General features: G+C 41.5%; 1 protein-coding gene across 1 annotated transcript in view; it reads left to right on the plus strand.

Moving 5' to 3' along the window:
• PPEF1 (protein phosphatase with EF-hand domain 1) overlaps positions 1–19,881 on the plus strand; it is a 56,713-nt gene that overhangs the window by 22,456 nt on the left and 14,376 nt on the right. Inside the window, exons 5-8 of the mRNA XM_073328038.1 lie at positions 2,091–2,221; positions 5,478–5,592; positions 9,567–9,613; positions 18,418–18,584. Coding sequence (XP_073184139.1) covers positions 2,091–2,221; positions 5,478–5,592; positions 9,567–9,613; positions 18,418–18,584 — 460 coding nt within the window. The remainder of the gene's footprint in view (positions 1–2,090; positions 2,222–5,477; positions 5,593–9,566; positions 9,614–18,417; positions 18,585–19,881) is intronic.

Here is a 19,881-nt window from a genome sequence, read left to right on the forward strand (position 1 = left end):
GTGGAGGGTGAGAAAACCTGGATTTGTGCTGGAAATCACTTTAGATAAGCTATTACCAGCAGGACAGTGGGGTGGGAATAGGTATTGTTTCATATTCTCTGTGTATATATAAAGCCTGCTGCAGTTTCCACGATATGCATCTGAAGAAGTGAGCTGTAGCTCACGAAAGCTTATGCTCTAATAAATTGGTTAGTCTCTAAGGTGCCACAAGTCCTCCTTTTCTTTTTAGTCTCTAAGGTGCCACAAGTACTCCTTTTCTTTTTGCGGATACAGACTAACACAGCTGCTACTCTGAAATCAGGTCACTGTGCTTTTCATGGCAAAATTGATTCCATGTAGGCCCTTGGAGCCTGTTTAATCTAGATTTGGTTATTACCCTGTAAAGAGGAAGGCACTTGTAAGCTACTGACTAGTCAGTCAGTTATGGATCATTCTGCAAGATGGTGATGTGCACTCAGCTCCCATTGCAGTGAGTGGAAATTGAGAGTGCTCAGCACCTTGTAGGCTCAAGCCCTTAGCGGTGCTGCTTGATGCTTTGCTCTAGTTGGATTCACGTAGACCCAGGGTTTGAATGGAGTAAGCATTTAAGGAGGAAACTGTTCCTTTCTGTTCATTCAGATAACACGTCTTATTCTGAACTTTCTTCAGTTGCTGGCCGAGTTGAACTTTGCCTGTATGATGGCATTGTATGCTACTTCAAAAGCTTGGTAACAATTATGAATCATATAAAATATGTACGTGAATGCAAGAAGGATTCTGCTGCTGTGAGTTTTAGTTTGCATCCAGTTCTTCGGCTATGATGATAAATAATAAATAAACCCTTTTTTATGAATTTCAGATCAAGTCTAATCAGGGTTATGAAAAAAATTAAGCTCAACAACAACAAAACAAAAGCTGTTTTAAACACTGGAACCTCACAAGAGCAACACCATAGCTCGAGCTGAGCAATCACTAGATGTTTTAAGTAAGGATACTGCTGCTAGCTGGTTCTCTGTTCAAGGAATGAGACAGACCAGTAATGTGCAAAAGCAAACACTTCAGTGCCCTACATACTCGTGTATAGACAAGTGTATATAAAAAGAACCCTGAATTGAAGCAATTAGAAATATTTCCACCTTCTCCACACACCACGAAGAATAGGAGAACAAACTATGTTTCTTTCTCCTGACATACTTATACTTGCTGCAGTACAGACAATAGGTTTTTGACAGCTGGCCAAATGGGGACATTGTGTCTCCGCTCTTGTGGAAATGGTGATCTTGAAACACCATTGATGGCACACAGCTGTGAGAGAATAGGGTTTGTTTGGTTGAGGCTTGGGCTACACTAGAAAATTAGGTCAGTTTAACTACATCGGTCTGGAAAAATCCACACCCCTGAGCTGGGTAGTTAAGCCAGCCTAAGTCCCCATGTAGACAGCACTAGGTCGATGTAAGAATTCGTCTGTCGACTTAACTACCACATTTCAGGGAGGTGAATTACCTACGCTGGTGGGCGAACCCCTCCCATTGGTGTAGGTAGTGTCTGTGCTGAAGCGCTGCAGTGTTTTGAGTGTAGACAAGCCCTAAATCTTCAGTGAGCTTTTGGCATTTCTCATATATAGGAAAGTAACTACAACAAAACTAATTGGCTTTAAACCCAGTAAAAGTTTAACATTACATTGTTGTAAACAGGTGAAGGAGTTATTGATGATCAACAATAAAGAAGGAGCTATCGATCATCAACAATAAACTTCAGATCTATGTTGGGGGAAGGGAGGGCGGATTGGATAGCAAAATTTCTCCTAATCTAGAATGACAGGCTGTGGTTGAAAAATATTTTGCAGCAATGTTCCATCTGACTTTAGACACTGTATTTTTTTTTAATTTATAAATCAGAGATAATTGTTGGAAAGTTGTAGTTGATCCACAAACTAATGGCAGGAACTAATTAACCACTTTATTATAATAGCAGTGTAAATACCAGTGACTACTGTGGGTTCAGAACTTGTGTTGCCTTCCAAGATGAGACTGTCTACATTGTCTTCCTCCCTCCCTTTCTAGATTTGATTTCTGATTTTTTCAATAGTCCCAGTGATTTTAATACCGCAGGTTCGGATGTACAGTTACTAGAATATGAGCGGACGATAGAGGTCCCAGACTCCTACCATGGACCTCGGCTGTCGTTTCCCCTGACTGTTGCAGACACTAATTCACTTCTTCATGCTTTCAAGGATCAACAGGCAAGTTAGGAGTTGGGACTGTATTGGTTTTAGAATATGACTATCATGACTGACTAAACTTAAGTAATGTCAGAAGTTGTTATGGAGACTAAATTATAGGATCATAGAAACTAAGTGAACTAGGTGACCTAATATGTCTTTCTACTCTTTCTGCCAGTGCAGGATTATTCTCTGCTGTTCATTTACTGATTATTTGTTATGGTCTAAAGGACTGAGCATGAGTCAAGGAGCTAGGAAAGCTGAAGTTGGCTCTGCTACTGACTCTCTTGCCTGCTTGCCTCTGTGTCCCCATCTGTCAAATGGTGCTAATATTTACACTGTTGAGTGTTATGGGGAGTGATTAATTTGAAACTTTAAACTGCAGTTTCAGTGCTAACTATTAATAGTCCAGCCAAGTTTTAAATTTATTGAGTAAATGGGGCTTCCAATATTTATCTTGAGTGATGGATCTAGAAAGAGGAGCTGTGGTAAATAGAAGAGTAAATGAGCAAACACAGGCCTCATCCTTGAGCACCAGCTTTCTTGCTCCCAAGCGGGAGTTAAGGCTCATTCTATGATCAAAAGTCTTTTGGAGATGGGGTAATTAGCCTCTGTGACTTTGCCTCTCCCCGCACCACCTTCCAGAAGGAAAGTGGTTGAAAGTCTGAGTAGAATTTCAGCTGGATGGTGCACTGAGATGGCTATTTTTAAATTAAAAGGCCTGCAATCATTGGATGGTGAGATCATCCTAGACATTATTAACAGAGCAGGAAGTACAAGAAAGAAGGAATCTCAGTGGGAAAGTATTTTTGCAGCTGAGAGGAACAAAGAGATTGAATGGATGAGTTTTAAAGATTGAGAGTTTCATTCTGACACTTACTTACTCCTGGGGGAATTCTGTACCAAAAAATTAAAAATTCTGCACACAGTATTTTAAAATTCTGCATATTTTGTCAAAATAATGTGGGTTTTTTATGCAATATTATCCACAATTACAGACCACCAGTCATGATTGAGAACATCATTGCAGGATGTGCAAAATAATTTGTCCTCATCTGCATGAAGTTTTGTAGGGAATTCTCGAGCACGAGAAGCTGGTGGAGGCATTTTTGATGCATGATGTGAAGGCTGTTCATGTCATGCAAAAGAACGAATATCCCTTTGGTAACTTCATCTGGACCTGGCTGGGTACTTTGAGAAGTGCTTGGTTCTGATTGTCCTGATGTTTTATTGACTGCTTGATAAATGTTTTATTTGCCCTCAAAGTCTTTTTTTTTAAAAAAATGTGTAAATAAAATAAATCCTAAACTGTAATCTAACCCCATTGTGCCACTTTGGCACAGGAAAAAAGTGAGAAAGCACATAGATCTTCCTTGCTGAGGATTCCCTTACTGTCTTTTATAATAAGGCTCCTTTATCTCACCCTGGCGATGTAAAGGAGCCTTAAAACTTTTAAAAAAATACTTGTGGCACCTTAGAGACTAATAAATTTATTTGAGCATAAGCTTTCATGAGCTACAGCTCACTTCATTGGATGTGATGCTGTAGCTCATGAAAGCTTATGCTCAAATAAATTTCAGAGTAACAGCCGTGTTAGTCTGTATTCGCAAAAAGAAAAGGAGGACTTGTGGCACCTTAGATAACAAAAATAAATTTGTTAGTCTCTAAGGTGCCACAAGTACTCCTTTTCTTTTTGGGAATACAGACTAACAGGGCTGCTACTCTGAAACCTTAAAACTTTTACAGGTTTTATGCTCCTGAGGGAATTTACTGAGAATGGGAACTGTTAACTAACAATAGGAATATTAACAACGTCACTAGCAGGCAGGTTGCTACATTTCTGTCTCAGAGAATGAGCTCAATTAACTATCAATAGCAACATTAACAATGGTTTTGTTTTTTTCACATCAAAAACTGCTTTTCATTTCAAACATTGAAACAGTTTTGTAGGAATGCACAAAGCAGACTCTTATTCTTCCTCACCTTATCCCCTCTCAAACAAAAACTGATGGAATTTGCTATCAGTCCAGTGCTTATCTGCTATAAAATGAGCCTCCAGGCAATTTAATGGATAGCACTGTCTGATTGCATTTCCAACCCTGTCAAAACAGCTGCTTGCTTTGTTGCAATGAAGGAACATAGGCAGGCATGCTGCTATATTTCTGCCTCAGGGGACAGAGTCTGCCCTCATGCCTAACAACCCGAAGCCCTACCCCTCTGCACCAGGTGCTCCACAGTAGCAAGGGTGAGGGACAGAGTCTCTCTTGCTTGTTCGCAGGCAGACATGCCCAGCCCCAGCCCCTGATGGTGATTAATGTCTTCCACGCAGACATGTATGCCCATGCCCTCCCCCTCCCTCCACCCCACCCCGGGCAGTGATTTGGGTCTCTGAGGGCTTCTCCAGGTGCTGGAAAAGACGCACTGCCTGGGCTGTTGGGGAAGAGGCATGTGTCCCCCCCAGATTTCTTCTGTATTTTTCTGCGCAGGGTCACAGAAATCTGTGGACCATAAGAATTCTGCACCCATGCAGTTGCTCAAAATTCCTTCTGGAGTAGTTTATATAGAAGAAGGCAGATTAACTATTAACTTTACAGCCCTGACTTTAGTTTTCTCTCTCTTGGTTTTTTCCCCCTTCTTTTGTACTTTACTACTCATTATTAAACTTTCACAGCTAAAAGGAAGTTTTTTGTTATTTAACAATACCTAGCATTTGTATAGCCTTTATCTATTCAAAGAGCTACATTAACCCCATTGTACAAGTGGGGAAAATGAGGCACACAGGTGAAGTGACTTCCCTAAAACCCCAAAGCAATTTACTGGGAAAGCTAGGATTAGAATTTGGGAGTTCTAAGACCCCATGCTCTGGGTATCCTTAAATCTTTGACTGCCAGAAGCTGAGACTGGACAGCAGGGAATGGAGCACTCAAAAAATTGCCCTGTACTGTTCATTCCCTCTGAAGTATCTGGCACCAGCCACTGTTGGCAGATAGGATACTGGGCTAGATGAACCATTGGTTGACCCAGTATGCCATTATTATGTTCTTATGAGTTTTTGATTCTTCATCCTAGACCATGCTGCCTGTAATTGTGAAAGTATGTGTGGAAAGTATGTGTTTAGAAAGTATGTGTGTACAGTAAACAATCTTTAAATGTCAAATAACTGTAGCAAAATTGTTGGTAGTGGGTGGGTCTCTGTGTTGGCAGAACTTTTATTAAGTAGCATGTCCTATGTATATTTCTAATATGCCTCCTTCGTCTCACTGCATTCCTTTCACAGCACCTTCATGCCCGCTACGTCCTACAGCTGCTACATGAAACCAAGAAAGTCCTTAAACAGATGCCCAACATCATTCATCTGTCGACCTCCTACTCCAAGGAGATAACCATCTGTGGTAAGATGACAGTGAATATAGCTGGTTTTGGCCACAGGGTGATATGGATATTCCTGACTGCAGCCATAACTGTAATTTTGCAGATGGTTTTAGAAAAGCGCAAATCTCCCCAAACTACTACAGCTCATGCTGCTGAGTCACCACTGGTATATTTTAAGAAAGCCAAAAATCTCCTCTCTTTTTTCACCCTGTCAGATGTTGCTTGGTGAGTCAGTGTTAAAACACAGATCCTGCACTATAGTTAGGGGTTTTGTTTTTTTTTGGAAAGTTGCACAACCATATATAAAATGCCACCTAGTGCTGTAAACATTTACTTTCTGCATCACCGCTTGACTTACATGTCCTTGAGAAAGGGAACTTTCCATCACATCTGGCTCAACAATAATTTCCGTAAGAGTTTCCCTGAGTTATGGGGTCTTGCTTAGGTTGTGCTCCTTCTTGGTCTATGCTTTGTATCAAATAGATGAAGAGACTAAAAACTCTATGTTCAGTAAGTCACGAGGAACCTTCTAGAATTTCCTAGTCGATATAAAATTTCCTAATAGGGCTGAAGGGTAGACATGTTATGAAACTCTTTGTGACGGGGTCCCCAGGGTGCAACCTGGACTGTGGAACTGCTGAGCCCTCCAAAATCCACCAGCCTGGGATGTCTCTCACACTGTGATGTTGATGTCAAGCTACCAAACTCTGATAGGCACTGCACTTACACAGGCGGGGCACACCCAAATGAGTTACATGAATGATCTCCCAGCTACTCATGAACCAACAATAGAGAGGCTCCAGCCAATTCCCACAGCTTCCCAGGCTTGCACCCCAGAACTGTACCATCTTACACTGGCCAGAAGCGGAAAGTGGACATGCACCAGCCTTTGTAATCTGAACAGATTTCCCACGCACTTTAGACAAACTCACTGGTAAGGATAAAACGTTAAAATAAGTATATTAACTACAGAAAGTAGAATTTAAGTGATTATATGTGGTAGGTATAAAGGTCAGAGATAGTTACCTTAAGAAAATAAAAGTAGAAACACATTCTAAATCCTAAACTTTTATTCTAAGCAAGAGTAGATGAACACCTTTTCTCCCCCTGACAGATGGTACATGCAGGTTACAGTTCCCCAATACACAGACTGGACTCCTTTTCCAGTCTGAAACCAAACTTCCCCTGTTCAGAAACTTTGTCTCTCAGACATGCTTCCAGGTGCTGAGATTTTGGGGGAGGAAAGAGAGAGGCCAAGTGACGATATAACTGTCTCTCTACTTTCTTCCAGCTTGCTGGAAAAATCTTTGCTGTGATGTGAGAACCAGTCAGTCCCCATTGATCAAGCAGTTTCCATTACATATGTGCCTTCTCTAAGGAGTCTCTGGGATAGTGTTTCAGAGTAACAGCCGTGTTAGTCTGTATTCGCAAAAAGAAAAAGAGTACCTGTGGCACCTTAGAGACTAACCAATTTATTTGAGCATGAGCTTTCGTGAGATGAAGTGAGCTGTAGCTCACGAAAGCTCATGCTCAAATAAATTGGTTAGTCTCTAAGGTGCCACAGGTACTCTTTTTCTTTTTTCTGGGATAGTGGAGTCTTTCTTGTTGGGTGCTGATGAGCCATTAATGCTGTCTGGCTATTGACGGCTACTCTTTTGTTGTAACTGAAAGGCTGGTTATGGGTGTTCCCAACCTCACAACATATTTCAGTAACACACACATAGCAATACTTCATAACTCCACATACAATGACGGCACATACAATCCAACAGGATATTAATGTTCAACAGATCAAGACTTTTAAAATGATACCTCACAAGGCACACTTTGTACGAAATATATCATAATTATATCACCATGGTGAACATGGAGATTCCAGGGTGCTACTTTGGGGTAGCACATGATGCCCCTGTATTTCCCAGTTAATAAGATTAGAGTTATGGAGTATATGATAGAAACATCCTGCCATGGGTGTAGTCAGTACACTGAAATTCACCATGTTTCAGGCCAACTTCAGCCATCTTTACATTTAGTCGTACCATACTCTGTGGCTGCTGCCATTGATGGAGATGGCAGAATGAGGCCCTTGATTGACAACATGCCTGCCTCTGGAATAGATTATATTGTATGTAACAACATGTGTAATAGCCTTTTAAACCTTCTGACTCCTAAAAATATTAATGTCATTATAGGGCTTAATCTTTCTTTATATAAGAATTTAATTAATCTTCACACAGTGATGTAGTGTGACACAGGGGAGAAGTTTCAGAATGAAAAGTGCCTTCCGTCCATGTGTTTTGATTATGCCATCATACATTATAGATAAAAGGATAACAGAGCATGGGTAGGGAGTTTTAGCTGCAAAACAGAATAGTAATGGCTATAGTAACTGACAACTATAACTTGTCCAAAGTTACTTACAGTAGTAGGTTACTATTAAGTGTACAATTGCAGGTGCAGATAAATACCAACATTTTCGTAAGAGTTGGTTGAGCATGTAATGCAATTGCAAACAAGGGATTTTACATGCACAGCTGTGCACCTAAATGAGGTCTTTTAGGTAAACTATTGTTCACCGGACTTAAAAATACAAAACACAAAAATCTGAACCAAATAAACATGTGTTCACGTTTGCTGACTGATCAGTGCTTTCTTGCTAATCAATATACATGTATCCTCCTGTTTGTAGCCTCATTTGCACTATTTAAGCAGCATAAAAGATGTTCCTTCTTGCCATTTGAATAAATAATGGCCTTTGAAACCAAAAGATGTTTTGTAGCAGATGAAAGCCTAATTTTTACTGATGTTGAGACCACAATATTAACTTAAAATAAGATTTCCCCCCTCCAGATCCCCTTTGAACTCCATTCAGAAACTGAGGATTAAATATTATTCTGAAGTATTTTCCTATCTGAACCCCCTTAGCCCACTGAAGTCTACGGGAGTGTTTAAATTGACTAAAATTGGCTATATGCCCTATTAACAGTAAAAATGCCTCTGCCCACCCCATTTTTAATACTGATGGTGAAAGCATGAAATCTTTGAGTATATTTATGTAAATTTGGAAACTTTTTAATGTTTATTTGGATGATGAGATACAAGTTAAGAGCCCGATTCTGGCTCCCCTTCCCATCCAGGTGAAATTTACTCCTATGCAGAGGGGGCCTATGCACCAGTTAAATCCCACTTAGTCCACTTTGAAGACTTAAAGTAGTGCAGGATCCCTTTACAAAGGGGTGAATTCCTCTTTTTGAATAATACTTTGTACTATTCCACAAGAAACCCCCTGACAGAGCTAAAACTGGCATTATTGGTGCATCTTGTTCTTGGAAAGATTATTTATACTCTCTCTGCCCATCCCCACCCATAACAGCCAAACTCTGGTCCTGAATTAGACAAATAGAACAGATGCTATATAATATATGTCAGATAACAAGGTGATGTTTTTTAAAAAATAAATAGGATTTTAAAATCCCATTAATTTAGTTGCCCAATTAAGCATGGCCATCTGTTTTAAGTACCAGTGTGCATATTGGCTATGCTCACAGGTATGCTAAACACTTATTTCTAGGTTCCTATCTTTTTCTCATAGGTATTTGTAGGGCACCCCTCACTGGTAACAAAGCACAAATATAAGAACTAAAATTCATAATATGTTTGTTCATAATGTACCCATCTCCTCAAGTACCTAACTCTTTTCAAGGCTGCAAGTGATCTTCTACCCTCCAACACACTCACATAAAAAGATTAAAGCTTCATGCAAGGCTATTGTAGGTGCACTTCAGTGTGTAATTGCCAGATTTAGGTGTGCAGCTCAAGCACACCTCTTTGAAAATGTAGTCTGTATAAACCAAGATGCAAGGACAGTTCTACCAGGGAAAATGTGATAAAATCATATTGACACCTACTGTAGTTTTTAATTTCAGTTTTCTCATTTAATCAATGTGGTATAACAGACTTTGTCACAAAACTTTGAATATCCTGTTCTCTCTAGGTGATTTGCATGGAAAACTGGATGATCTTTTGCTGATATTCTACAAGGTAATTAGATGCTTTATTCCTGAGCATTTTCACTCTTTAGGTTGGCGCTAGGAAAGCAACTGCATACCACACAGGTATTGTTAGGTACTGTGTATGTGATATATATTCACAGAACAATAGGTTGTGCTAGTTCTTTGGCTACTGCTGTCTTTCCACCTCAGCAACCAAATGGCAATTTTGAAGAGAGAAATCTGGGTGTCTTTGGCTCTCTGACAGTTTGACTGAATGCCAAGCAGAGAGCATAGACTAGTGTGATAAACCAAAATGAGAGATGGCTTCTTGAACCTTCTACAAAATCCTGGTGCTACTGTAATATTTTGTAAAGGCTCAGTTCTTCAAAGAGAAAGAGCCAAATTCATCCCTGGTGAAACCCTACATCATGGCTGATTTAGCCATCATGAAGAATGCAGCAGTTTTCTCAAACCTCTCCAAACCCATTTACGCTTCCAATCAATATCTACAAAAGTGCTTTTTTTTTTTTATACTATTTACAGGAAGTGAAGTGCAGAGCACTTCTATCTGCTTAAAAGCTTTCCCTTTTTTGAAAGCAGTCATGCAATTTTGCACAAAATGAAAATATCTTGGGCATCCTCCATTTAGCCTGCAGCAGCTGTTCATGTGTTTCATGTGAAATAAAACATAATTATGCTTTGCTAACGTGGAAAAAATGAAACTCCAGGCTATGTCTTCTCTGCAGTTGTATATTTAGCTGAAGGCATAAGAATTTTCCTACAATACGTTCCAAATTTATTTTCTTTTTAGTATGATTCACCACCTTACAGTTTAACAGATACTCCCTCTGATTTCTTTTTGTGACTGATTATTCTGTATTCGTCTGCATTGGCTGGCATGAGTTAATCCAGGTGCTTGAATGATGTAATACCTCTTTGTTTAATTGGCTGAGTTACACTTTCCACTCATCTGTCAGCTGCAAACTTGAATATTTTGTCCAAGCAGAAACCTAATTTAAAAAAAATTAGGACAATACTGACCTAAGCAGGGGTCAACTTCCCATGTTATTAAGTTACCAATTTTAGCTACTTCTTTGCTTTCCTGCCTTTTAGCTGATAGTTCAATGAGACAACTTTTCCATTTCCAAATTGCATATTAGAACAGCATGATAGAACAGTTGGATTCAGCCTACTTTCAATATTCAAAACACATGGCATGGTAAAACACTCTATTTTGGGAGTGAATACTTGAATGTTTATAGCTGCAAACAGCCCTGGATATGACGTACCATTTTAAAATACGGCATTGGAGAACAGGGTTTGTCTCTTAATCAGGATGAAATAATGAAAACAGCCCTCAGTGTGAGGGAGGAAATCATGACTCTGCTGGAATCGATGGCCAAACTGCCTTTGACATCAGTGGGGCGAGGACTTTACCCAAAGCCTTCCACGGTTAGGAGGTTATTGACAGGATCCTTTCATCAAACGACATAAAAAAGCAAACATTTTGGCATGACTTCTGAGTGCTCAGGGAATTCAGGATTGAGGATCTTACTTATGTGGAGAGTAATTAATTGATGCAGATAGATACAGCTCAGTCTTCAACATAGATTTACATAGCCCTTTGGTTTAGGAATTCCGTAGTGACACTCTCCTGACATGTCCTTGATGTGCCACCAAGTCCCAGGGGCTCCTGCATGGCGAGGTGTATGTATTGGGCCCTACCAAATTCACGATCCATTGTGGTCAATTTCATGGTCATAGGATTTTTAAAATAATAAATGTCATGATTTCAGCTATTTCAATCTGAAATTTCACAGTGTTGTAATTGTAGGGGCCCTGACCCAAAAAACAGTTGTGGGAGGAGGGGAGGGTCACAAGGTTATTGCAGAGGGGAGGTTGCGGTACTGCTACCCTTACTTCTGTGTTCCTGCTGGCAGTGGCGCTGCCTTCAGAGCTGGGCAGCTGGAGAGCGGCAGCTGCTGGACAGAAGCCCGGCTCTGAAAGCAGAGCTACTGCCAGCAGCGGCACAGACGTAAGGGTGGCAGGGGACGGCATCGCCACCCTTACTTCTGCAGGGCTGCTGGCGGGACACTGCCTGCAGAGCTGGGCACCCGGCCAACAGCCGCTGCTCTCTGGCTGCCCAGCTCTGAAGCAGCCCAGAAGTAAGGATGGCAATACTGCAACCCCCCTAAAATAACCTTGAGATTCCCCTGCAATTCCCTTTTGGGTCAGGACCCCCAATTTGAGAAACACTGGTCTCCCCTGTGAAATCTATATAATATAGGGTAAAAGCACACAAAAGACCAGATTTCACAGGGAGAGACCGGATTTCATGGTCCATGATGCGTTTTTCATGGCTGTAAATTTGGTAGGGCCCTATGTATGTGCAACTGTCTATGCTGGCTCTGCACATCCCAGGGATGCACCATATGTCAGGCGTGTTCTTGGGTGGGGGAGGTGGCTTATAGGCCATGGCTGTTTCGTGGCCACTTTTCATGGGCATAGTCAGCACAAAAGGGTCATGAATGAATTTTCCTTCCTCCTGCTGCCTAATCCTACAAGCTCCAGATCCTCAGCTTGTGTAAAGCATAGTTCAGTTGAAGGAAATAGAGCCGCAGTTTACACCAGCTGGGGATCCAGCCAGCACTACATCTGGGAGCCATTTGCAACTCTATCAGCACCACATTCTTAAACTTAAAAGGAATTTCTTCTTTTGAGATAACAAGTACTGTTAGCTCCCCATCAGAGGGACAAAGTGATACAACTGTCTAAACACCCAGCTGAAGAATTCCATTTAATTCAGCTGCCTACTGAGCTCGGTGGATTAGAAGTGGCTGCTAACCCCCTTTGGCAAGGTTCAGTTACAGATGTGGTTTACAATACACTCATTGGTTTGCTATTCATATGATTTTTGCCACAATGTATACACATCTCTGAACCATTAATGAATAAAAAAGGATAGGAGCTACATAGGTTTAAATGACAAATTTGATGCTCAGTTGAAGTATTTTACATAATATTATGCCTGATACCTTTTGCTTTCATTTTTAAGAAGATTATCTCACCTTTTCTTAACTGAAGTGTCCAATTTGTAGATACTTCATTCCGGGCTTTGTTAAATTACAGTGTTTCCAGTCATTCACCCAAAGCCTTGGAATTTTAAATAGTTTATTGCTAAATTAGACTCTGTTAAATTGATGTGTAGAGATACCCTGAAGCTGAATAGAAGGCAGATAACAAAGAAGCTAATTAACCACTAACACAGAAGATACAATAATGATGCCCAGCAGCAAACAGCCTCACAACACTAGTCTACAAATCATTAGAGAGCTATTTTTTGTTCTCATTTCTGAAGTGTCTCAAGCTTCTATAGATTTTAATTTTGTTTTGCTCTGGAACTATGACTGTCCGTGAACATTGGAGAAGTGGAAATCACTTTAAAACTTGGCAAGAGAACATCAAAGAGCTAAAATACCACTTTGAATTTGGAATCCAGATATAATTGTGTTTTAAGTTCAAAATCTAAACTTGTTTTTAAAAAGTAGGGCTGTGACAAGCTTTTCCAAGAGAGAATTGGTAGAGCTTAGAGAACAAACACCAGCTGATGTTAATCCAGTCAATCCAACTTTCCACATACTAATATCGGTTCCTTGCCTTTTCCTCCTGTCTGTGGATGTCCCTGCCCTTTCTGGAGCCTCAAGGATTCCTTCCTTCCTTCCTTTTTCTTTTTTTTATTTTATTTTTTTTTATTACTAATCACATCAGCCACACTATCAGAGGCTCGTTCACCTGCACATCTACCAATGTGATATATGCCATCATGTGCCAGCGATGCCCCTCTGCCATGTACATTGGTCAAACTGGACAGTCTCTACGTAAAAGAATAAATGGACACAAATCAGACGTCAAGAATTATAATGTTCAAAAAAAGAAAAGGAGTACTTGTGGCACCTTAGAGCAAACAGGGAAAGATTAAGAATGAGCTCTCAAAAATGGATACTCTCATAAAGAACCAACCTTCCACACAAACTTCCTCGTGGCTGGATTTTACTAAAACTAGACAAGCCATTTACAACGCACACTTTGCTTCTCTACAAAAGAAAAAAGACACTAAACTTTCTAAACTACTACATGCTACAAGGGGCCACAGCAATGGTTCCCTCACCCCACCTAGCAATATTGTTAACCTATCCAACTATACTCTCAGCCCAGCAGAAGCAGCTGTTCTATCTCGGGGCCTCTCCTTCTGCCCCTCCACCCCCACGAACATGATACAGTTCTGTGGTGACCTAGAATCCTATTTTCGACGTCTCCGTCTCAAGGAATATTTCCAAAATACCTCTGAACAACATACTAATCCACAGAGGTCTCCCTGCCAACACTACAGAAAGAGGGATTCTAGATGGACTCCTCCTGAAGGTCGAAACAGCAGACTGGACTTCTACATAGAGTGCTTCCGCCGACGTGCACGGGCTGAAATTGTGGAAAAGCAGCATCACTTGCCCCATAACCTCAGCCATGCGGAACGCAATGCCATCCACAGCCTCAGAAACAACTCTGACATCATAATCAAAAAGGCTGACAAAGGAGGTGCTGTTGTCATCATGAATAGGTCAGAATATGAACAAGAGGCTGCTCGGCAGCTCTCCAACACGAGTTTCTACAAGCCATTACCCTATGATCCCACTGAGAGTTACCAAAAGCAACTACAGCATTTGCTCAAGAAACTTCCTGAAAAAGCACAAGATCAAATCCGCACAGACACACCCCTGGAACCCCGACCTGGGATATTCTATCTACTACCCAAGATCCATAAACCTGGAAATCCTGGGCGCCCCATCATCTCAGGCATTGGCACCCTGACAGCAGGATTGTCTGGCTATGTAGACTCCCTCCTCAGGCCCTACGCTACCAGCACTCCCAGCTACCTTCGAGACACCACTGACTTCCTGAGGAAACTTCAATCCATCGGTGATCTTCCTGATAACACCATCCTGGCTACTATGGATGTAGAAGCCCTCTACACCAACATTCCACACAAAGATGGACTACAAGCCGTCAAGAACACTATCCCCGATAATGTCACGGCTAACCTGGTGGCTGAACTTTGTGACTTTGTCCTTACCCATAACTATTTCACATTTGGGGACAATGTATACCTTCAGATCAGCGGCACTGCTATGGGTACCCGCATGGCCCCACAGTATGCCAACATTTTTATGGCTGATTTAGAACAACGCTTCCTCAGCTCTCGTCCCCTAAAGCCCCTACTCTACTTGCGCTATATTGATGACATCTTCATCATCTGGACCCATGGAAAAGAAGCCCTTGAGGAATTCCACCATGATTTCAACAATTTCCATCCCACCATCAACCTCAGCCTGGTCCAGTCCACACAAGAGATCCACTTCCTGGACACTACAGTGCTAATAAACAATGGCCACATAAACACCACCCTATACCGTAAACCTACTGACCGCTATTCCTACCTGCATGCCTCCAGCTTTCACCCTGACCACACCACACGATCCATCGTCTACAGCCAAGCTCTGCGATACAACCGCATTTGCTCCAACCCCTCAGACAGAGACAAACACCTACAAGATCTCTGTCAAGCTTTCTTACAACTACAATACCCACCTGCAGAAGTAAAGAAACAGATTGATAGAGCCAGAAGAGTTCCCAGAAGTTACCTACTACAGGACAGGCCTAACAAAGAAAATAACAGAATGCCACTAGCCGTCACCTTCAGCCCCCAACTAAAACCCCTCCAACACATTATTAAGGATCTACAACCTATCCTAAAGGATGACCCAACACTCTCACAAGTCTTGGGAGACAGGCCAGTCCTTGCCTACAGACAGCCCCGCAACCTGAAGCAAATACTCACCAACAACCACATACCACACAACAGAACCACTAACCCAGGAACTTATCCTTGCAACAAAGCCCGTTGCCAATTGTGCCCACATATCTATTCAGGGGACACCATCACAGGGCCTAATAACATCAGCCACACTATCAGAGGCTCGTTCACCTGCACATCCACCAATGTGATCTATGCCATCATGTGCCAGCAATGCCCCTCTGCCATGTACATTGGTCAAACTGGACAGTCTCTACGTAAAAGAATAAATGGACACAAATCAGATGTCAAGAATTATAACATTCATAAACCAGTCGGAGAACACTTCAATCTCTCTGGTCACGCAATCACAGACATGAAGGTCGCTATCTTAAAACAAAAAAACTTCAAATCCAGACTCCAGCGAGAAACTGCTGAATTGGAATTCATTTGCAAATTGGATACTATTAATTTAGGCTTAAATAGAGACTGGGAGTGGCTAAGTCATTATGCAAGGTAGCCTGTTTCCTCTTGTTTTTTCCTACCCCCCCCCCCCCAGATGTTCTGGTTTAACTTGGATTTAAACCTGGAGAATGGTCAGTTTAGATGAGCTATTACCAGCAGGAGAGTGAGTTTGTGTGTGTATGGGGGTGGGGGGGATGTGAGAAAACCTTGATCTATGCAGGAAATAGCCTGACTTGATTATGTAAAGAGTTGTCACTTTGGATGGGCTAGCACCAGCAGGAGAGTGAATTTGTGTGGGGGGGTGGAGGGTGAGAAAACCTGGATTTGTGCTGGAAATGGCCCACCTGTTGATCACTTTAGATAAGCTATTACCAGCAGAACAGTGGGGTGGGAGGAGGTATTGTTTCATGATTTCTGTGTGTATATAAAGTCTGCTGCAGTTTCCACGGTAAACATCTGATGAAGTGAGCTGTAGCTCACGAAAGCTCATGCTCAAATAGATTGGTTAGTCTCTAAGGTGCCACAAGTACTCCTTTTCTTTTTGCGAATACAGACTAACATGGCTGTTCCTCTGGAAAATGTTCAAAAACCAGTCAGAGAACACTTCAATTTCTCTGGTCACTCGATTACAGACCTAAAAGTTGCAATTCTTCAACAAAAAAACTTCAGAAGCAGACTCCAACAAGAGACTGCTGAATTGGAATTAATTTGCAAACTGGATACAATTAAATTAGGCTTGAATAGACACTGGGACTGGATGGGTCATTACACAAAGTAAAACTATTTCCCCATGTTTATTTCTCACCCCCCACTGTTCCTCAGACGTTCTTGTCAACTGCTGGAAATGGCCCACCTTGATTACCACTACAAAAGGTTCCCCCCCCCCACAGCTCCCCTGCTGGAAATAGCTCATCTTAAGTGATCACTCTCCTTACAGTGTGCATGGTAACACCCATTGTTTCATGTTCTCTGTGTATATAAATCTCCCCACTGTATTTCCCACTGAATGCATCAGATGAAGTGAGTTGTAGCTCACAAAAGCTTATGCTCAAATAAATTGGTTAGTCTCTAAGGTGCCACAAGTACTCCTTTTCTTTTTGTGAATACAGACTAACACGGCTGCTACTCTGAAACCTACTTTAATTCACTTCGTTTTCAGACTCTCATAGTTACAGTCCTTTTTGTGACCTTTAATTCAGAAACTGCCTGAATTAGAGGGAAGTTGCTGCAGGGGATGAGCATGCTGCTTTTGCAACATTCCCAGCCTGTGCTCTCCAGAGGATTGAGAGACCAGAATGAGAAATCAAATACTGCTGTCTTTTAATAGCAGGGCAAACAGCAATCATCGGACGCCTGATCCAAACCCACTGAAATCAATGGAAAGATGCCCTGTTACTTCATTAGGCTTTGGATCAGGCCTTAGGCCACCAATTTGCATACAATAGTGGGCCCCATCAGTGTCCCATTTCACTCCCCCAGAATGAAGTCAATTGGGAGGCACTTTGTCAAGGAATCTCATAGCTGCCCAAGAAATGCTGAGTAACTTGTGCTGTGCCCCGGGGATGTAATGTTTTGGGTGACTTCACAGTATTGGAGTTGGACTGTGTTAAAGTGTATGGTGATGATCTGTCAGTAATGAGTCTGTATGCCAATGTCTAGCAGGTTTCTTTCTGGCAGGGTAATCTCTATAGCAAGTCAGAAGTGGAATAAACAGTTCTAACATTCATACCCCTTAGAAATGATGGAGATATAAACATTGACGTCATGCTTCCTGTAAGCTGACAGTAGCCACTGGTATGTTGACAACCAATGCAGGTAAAACATAGTACAATAGATTCACTAAGGTATATCTCTAAATTGTCATTCATAAAAATGAATTGCCTTATATCTTCTGAACTATGAAGTGTGGATTATTATGATACCTACAAATCCCAGATCCCTTGTCCCCTGAGTCTGAGAACTTTTCAGATCGTAGCTTTCTTCTTGAGTATGCTAACCCCAGGCTTCTCAGACTTTTTCTCTCTTAACAGTAGAGTGTCCCATGGGCACCTCGCCTCCCATTCACATCGAACAGACCTCCTCCCCACCATTTGCAATTGTATCACTTCCCTGCAGCAATGGCATTTATGGGAAAATAATATTACATTAGGAGAGTAATGATTTGATTGCTCCTTTTTAATATAATTTAGCAGGTGGAAGCAAGGCTTAGAGTTAGCACCATGTGAGGCGTCAGATTTCCATGAGTCATCAGCAAGTGCTTTGCAAACCTCCAGTAGTCCAAAGATCACAGTGTGGGGACCTCTGTCCTAAAGAGGAGAGAACAATGTGACAGCACTCTCTCTCTAAATCCATGTGTTATGTAGATGACCTAGCAATATAACCTGTGTTGCTTGCAGCTCCACTTTTTCATATTATAAAAACAACCATAACATGACATACAATCTGAAAACCTCTAGCCTTTGTTTTTGGAAATTCATTTTAGTCTATGCCTGTTAAATACATTGCCTCACCAACTTTGCTTGTTTTGTTTCCTTCTGCAGAATGGCCTGCCTTCAGAAGAAAACCCTTACCTTTTTAATGGAGATTTTGTGGATCGGGGGAAAAATTCTGTTGAAATACTTATTATCCTGTTTGCCTTTCTTCTTGTCTACCCCAACCATTTACACTTGAACAGAGGGAACCATGAAGACCATATCATGAATCTGAGGTAACATTTTCTTCTGTTCTTTTTCCATGCAAATGTCACTGAGTTGAATGCCTTTTTGATCCTTTTGCTATGGTTATGATGAATCTAGTTGCCACAGGTTTGTCTCATACAGAAACAAGTATTTTATTGGGCACTCAGATGTTAATTCTGCATCTTAATTTAGCAGGGGGAAGGGATATTTCTACTAACCCCCTTAAACGTGGATCTGATTCATTTCTCACTCAGGGACCAATTCGCAGCCCACTGAAGTCAATCAACTTTGCAGAGCTTTCAGGTATATGAGATTTTGAGGCACAATCCATATTTTGTTTGAATCGGGTTGCCTGTTCCACAGCACTGATAAGGCAGGTGGTGTTCCATCACCAAACAAGTGATGCTCCCTGTCCAAATACGTTGTAACACCAGGAGAAATGCACGAAGATAGGAGCCAGGAGACCATGAGCTAAAATCCCACCTCTACTGACTGCTGTTTCTCAGCATCAGAGACTTCCTTCATTGTACAAATAAGTTAATTGAAAGGCTGCACAAAGTGATCTCGGGAAAAGCTAAGGCTGTGGGCAGACCCAAGTCTCATCCATTCAGCCAAATTGCATCTCAGGAAAAAAAATATGCCAAAGCAACGTTAGTAGCTATCCTGATTGTACCCCCGGGGCTCACCGCTGGACAACGCTTCTCCCAGGCACAGGAAGAGAACCCAGCAATCCTGATCCCCATCATTCTACTGCTGTCTAGCAAATAGTTGCCTGACCAAATAGTAAGAGATGAGTTGTATCCCCCTCTTGTGATCATTACATAGAGGGGAAATTACTCTCTTTGCTCAAGTAGTAGAGAGCTATGCGGGGAGCTCGGGTTCAGAATTCAAACCTTGTTGATGTTCCATGGGAGAGGATCCTTATGGTTGCAAATAATGACATTTATTTTCCCAGGGTTGTTTTTTACAAAACTGGTTTGTTTAATTCACACAGTGAGACAATGTCCTTAAAAATGGAGTTTATAGTGAAAAAACATAAACCTGTCAATTATGGTGCGATGTGCAAGAAAGCTAAGATGTTCCGATTATGGTCATTTGTCACATATTTTGAGTGGTTGTATCACACATTGGCTAATTTGAAGGCTGAGAGATGTGGGGCTTTGGACACTAGGACTTCATTCCACTGAAATCAGGAGTTACAATCATATAAAACCAATGGAAGATCAGAATCCTGCCCTTTGTGAAGCACGGACATGGTGGGCGAGCTTTTGGAAAGAACGTAAATGATTTAAGAGGACAATTCCCATTGACTTTCACTGGGACTTG

Source organism: Lepidochelys kempii, chromosome 1 (assembly GCF_965140285.1).
Source record: "Lepidochelys kempii isolate rLepKem1 chromosome 1, rLepKem1.hap1, whole genome shotgun sequence".
NCBI classification, from domain to species: Eukaryota; Metazoa; Chordata; order Testudines; family Cheloniidae; genus Lepidochelys; species Lepidochelys kempii.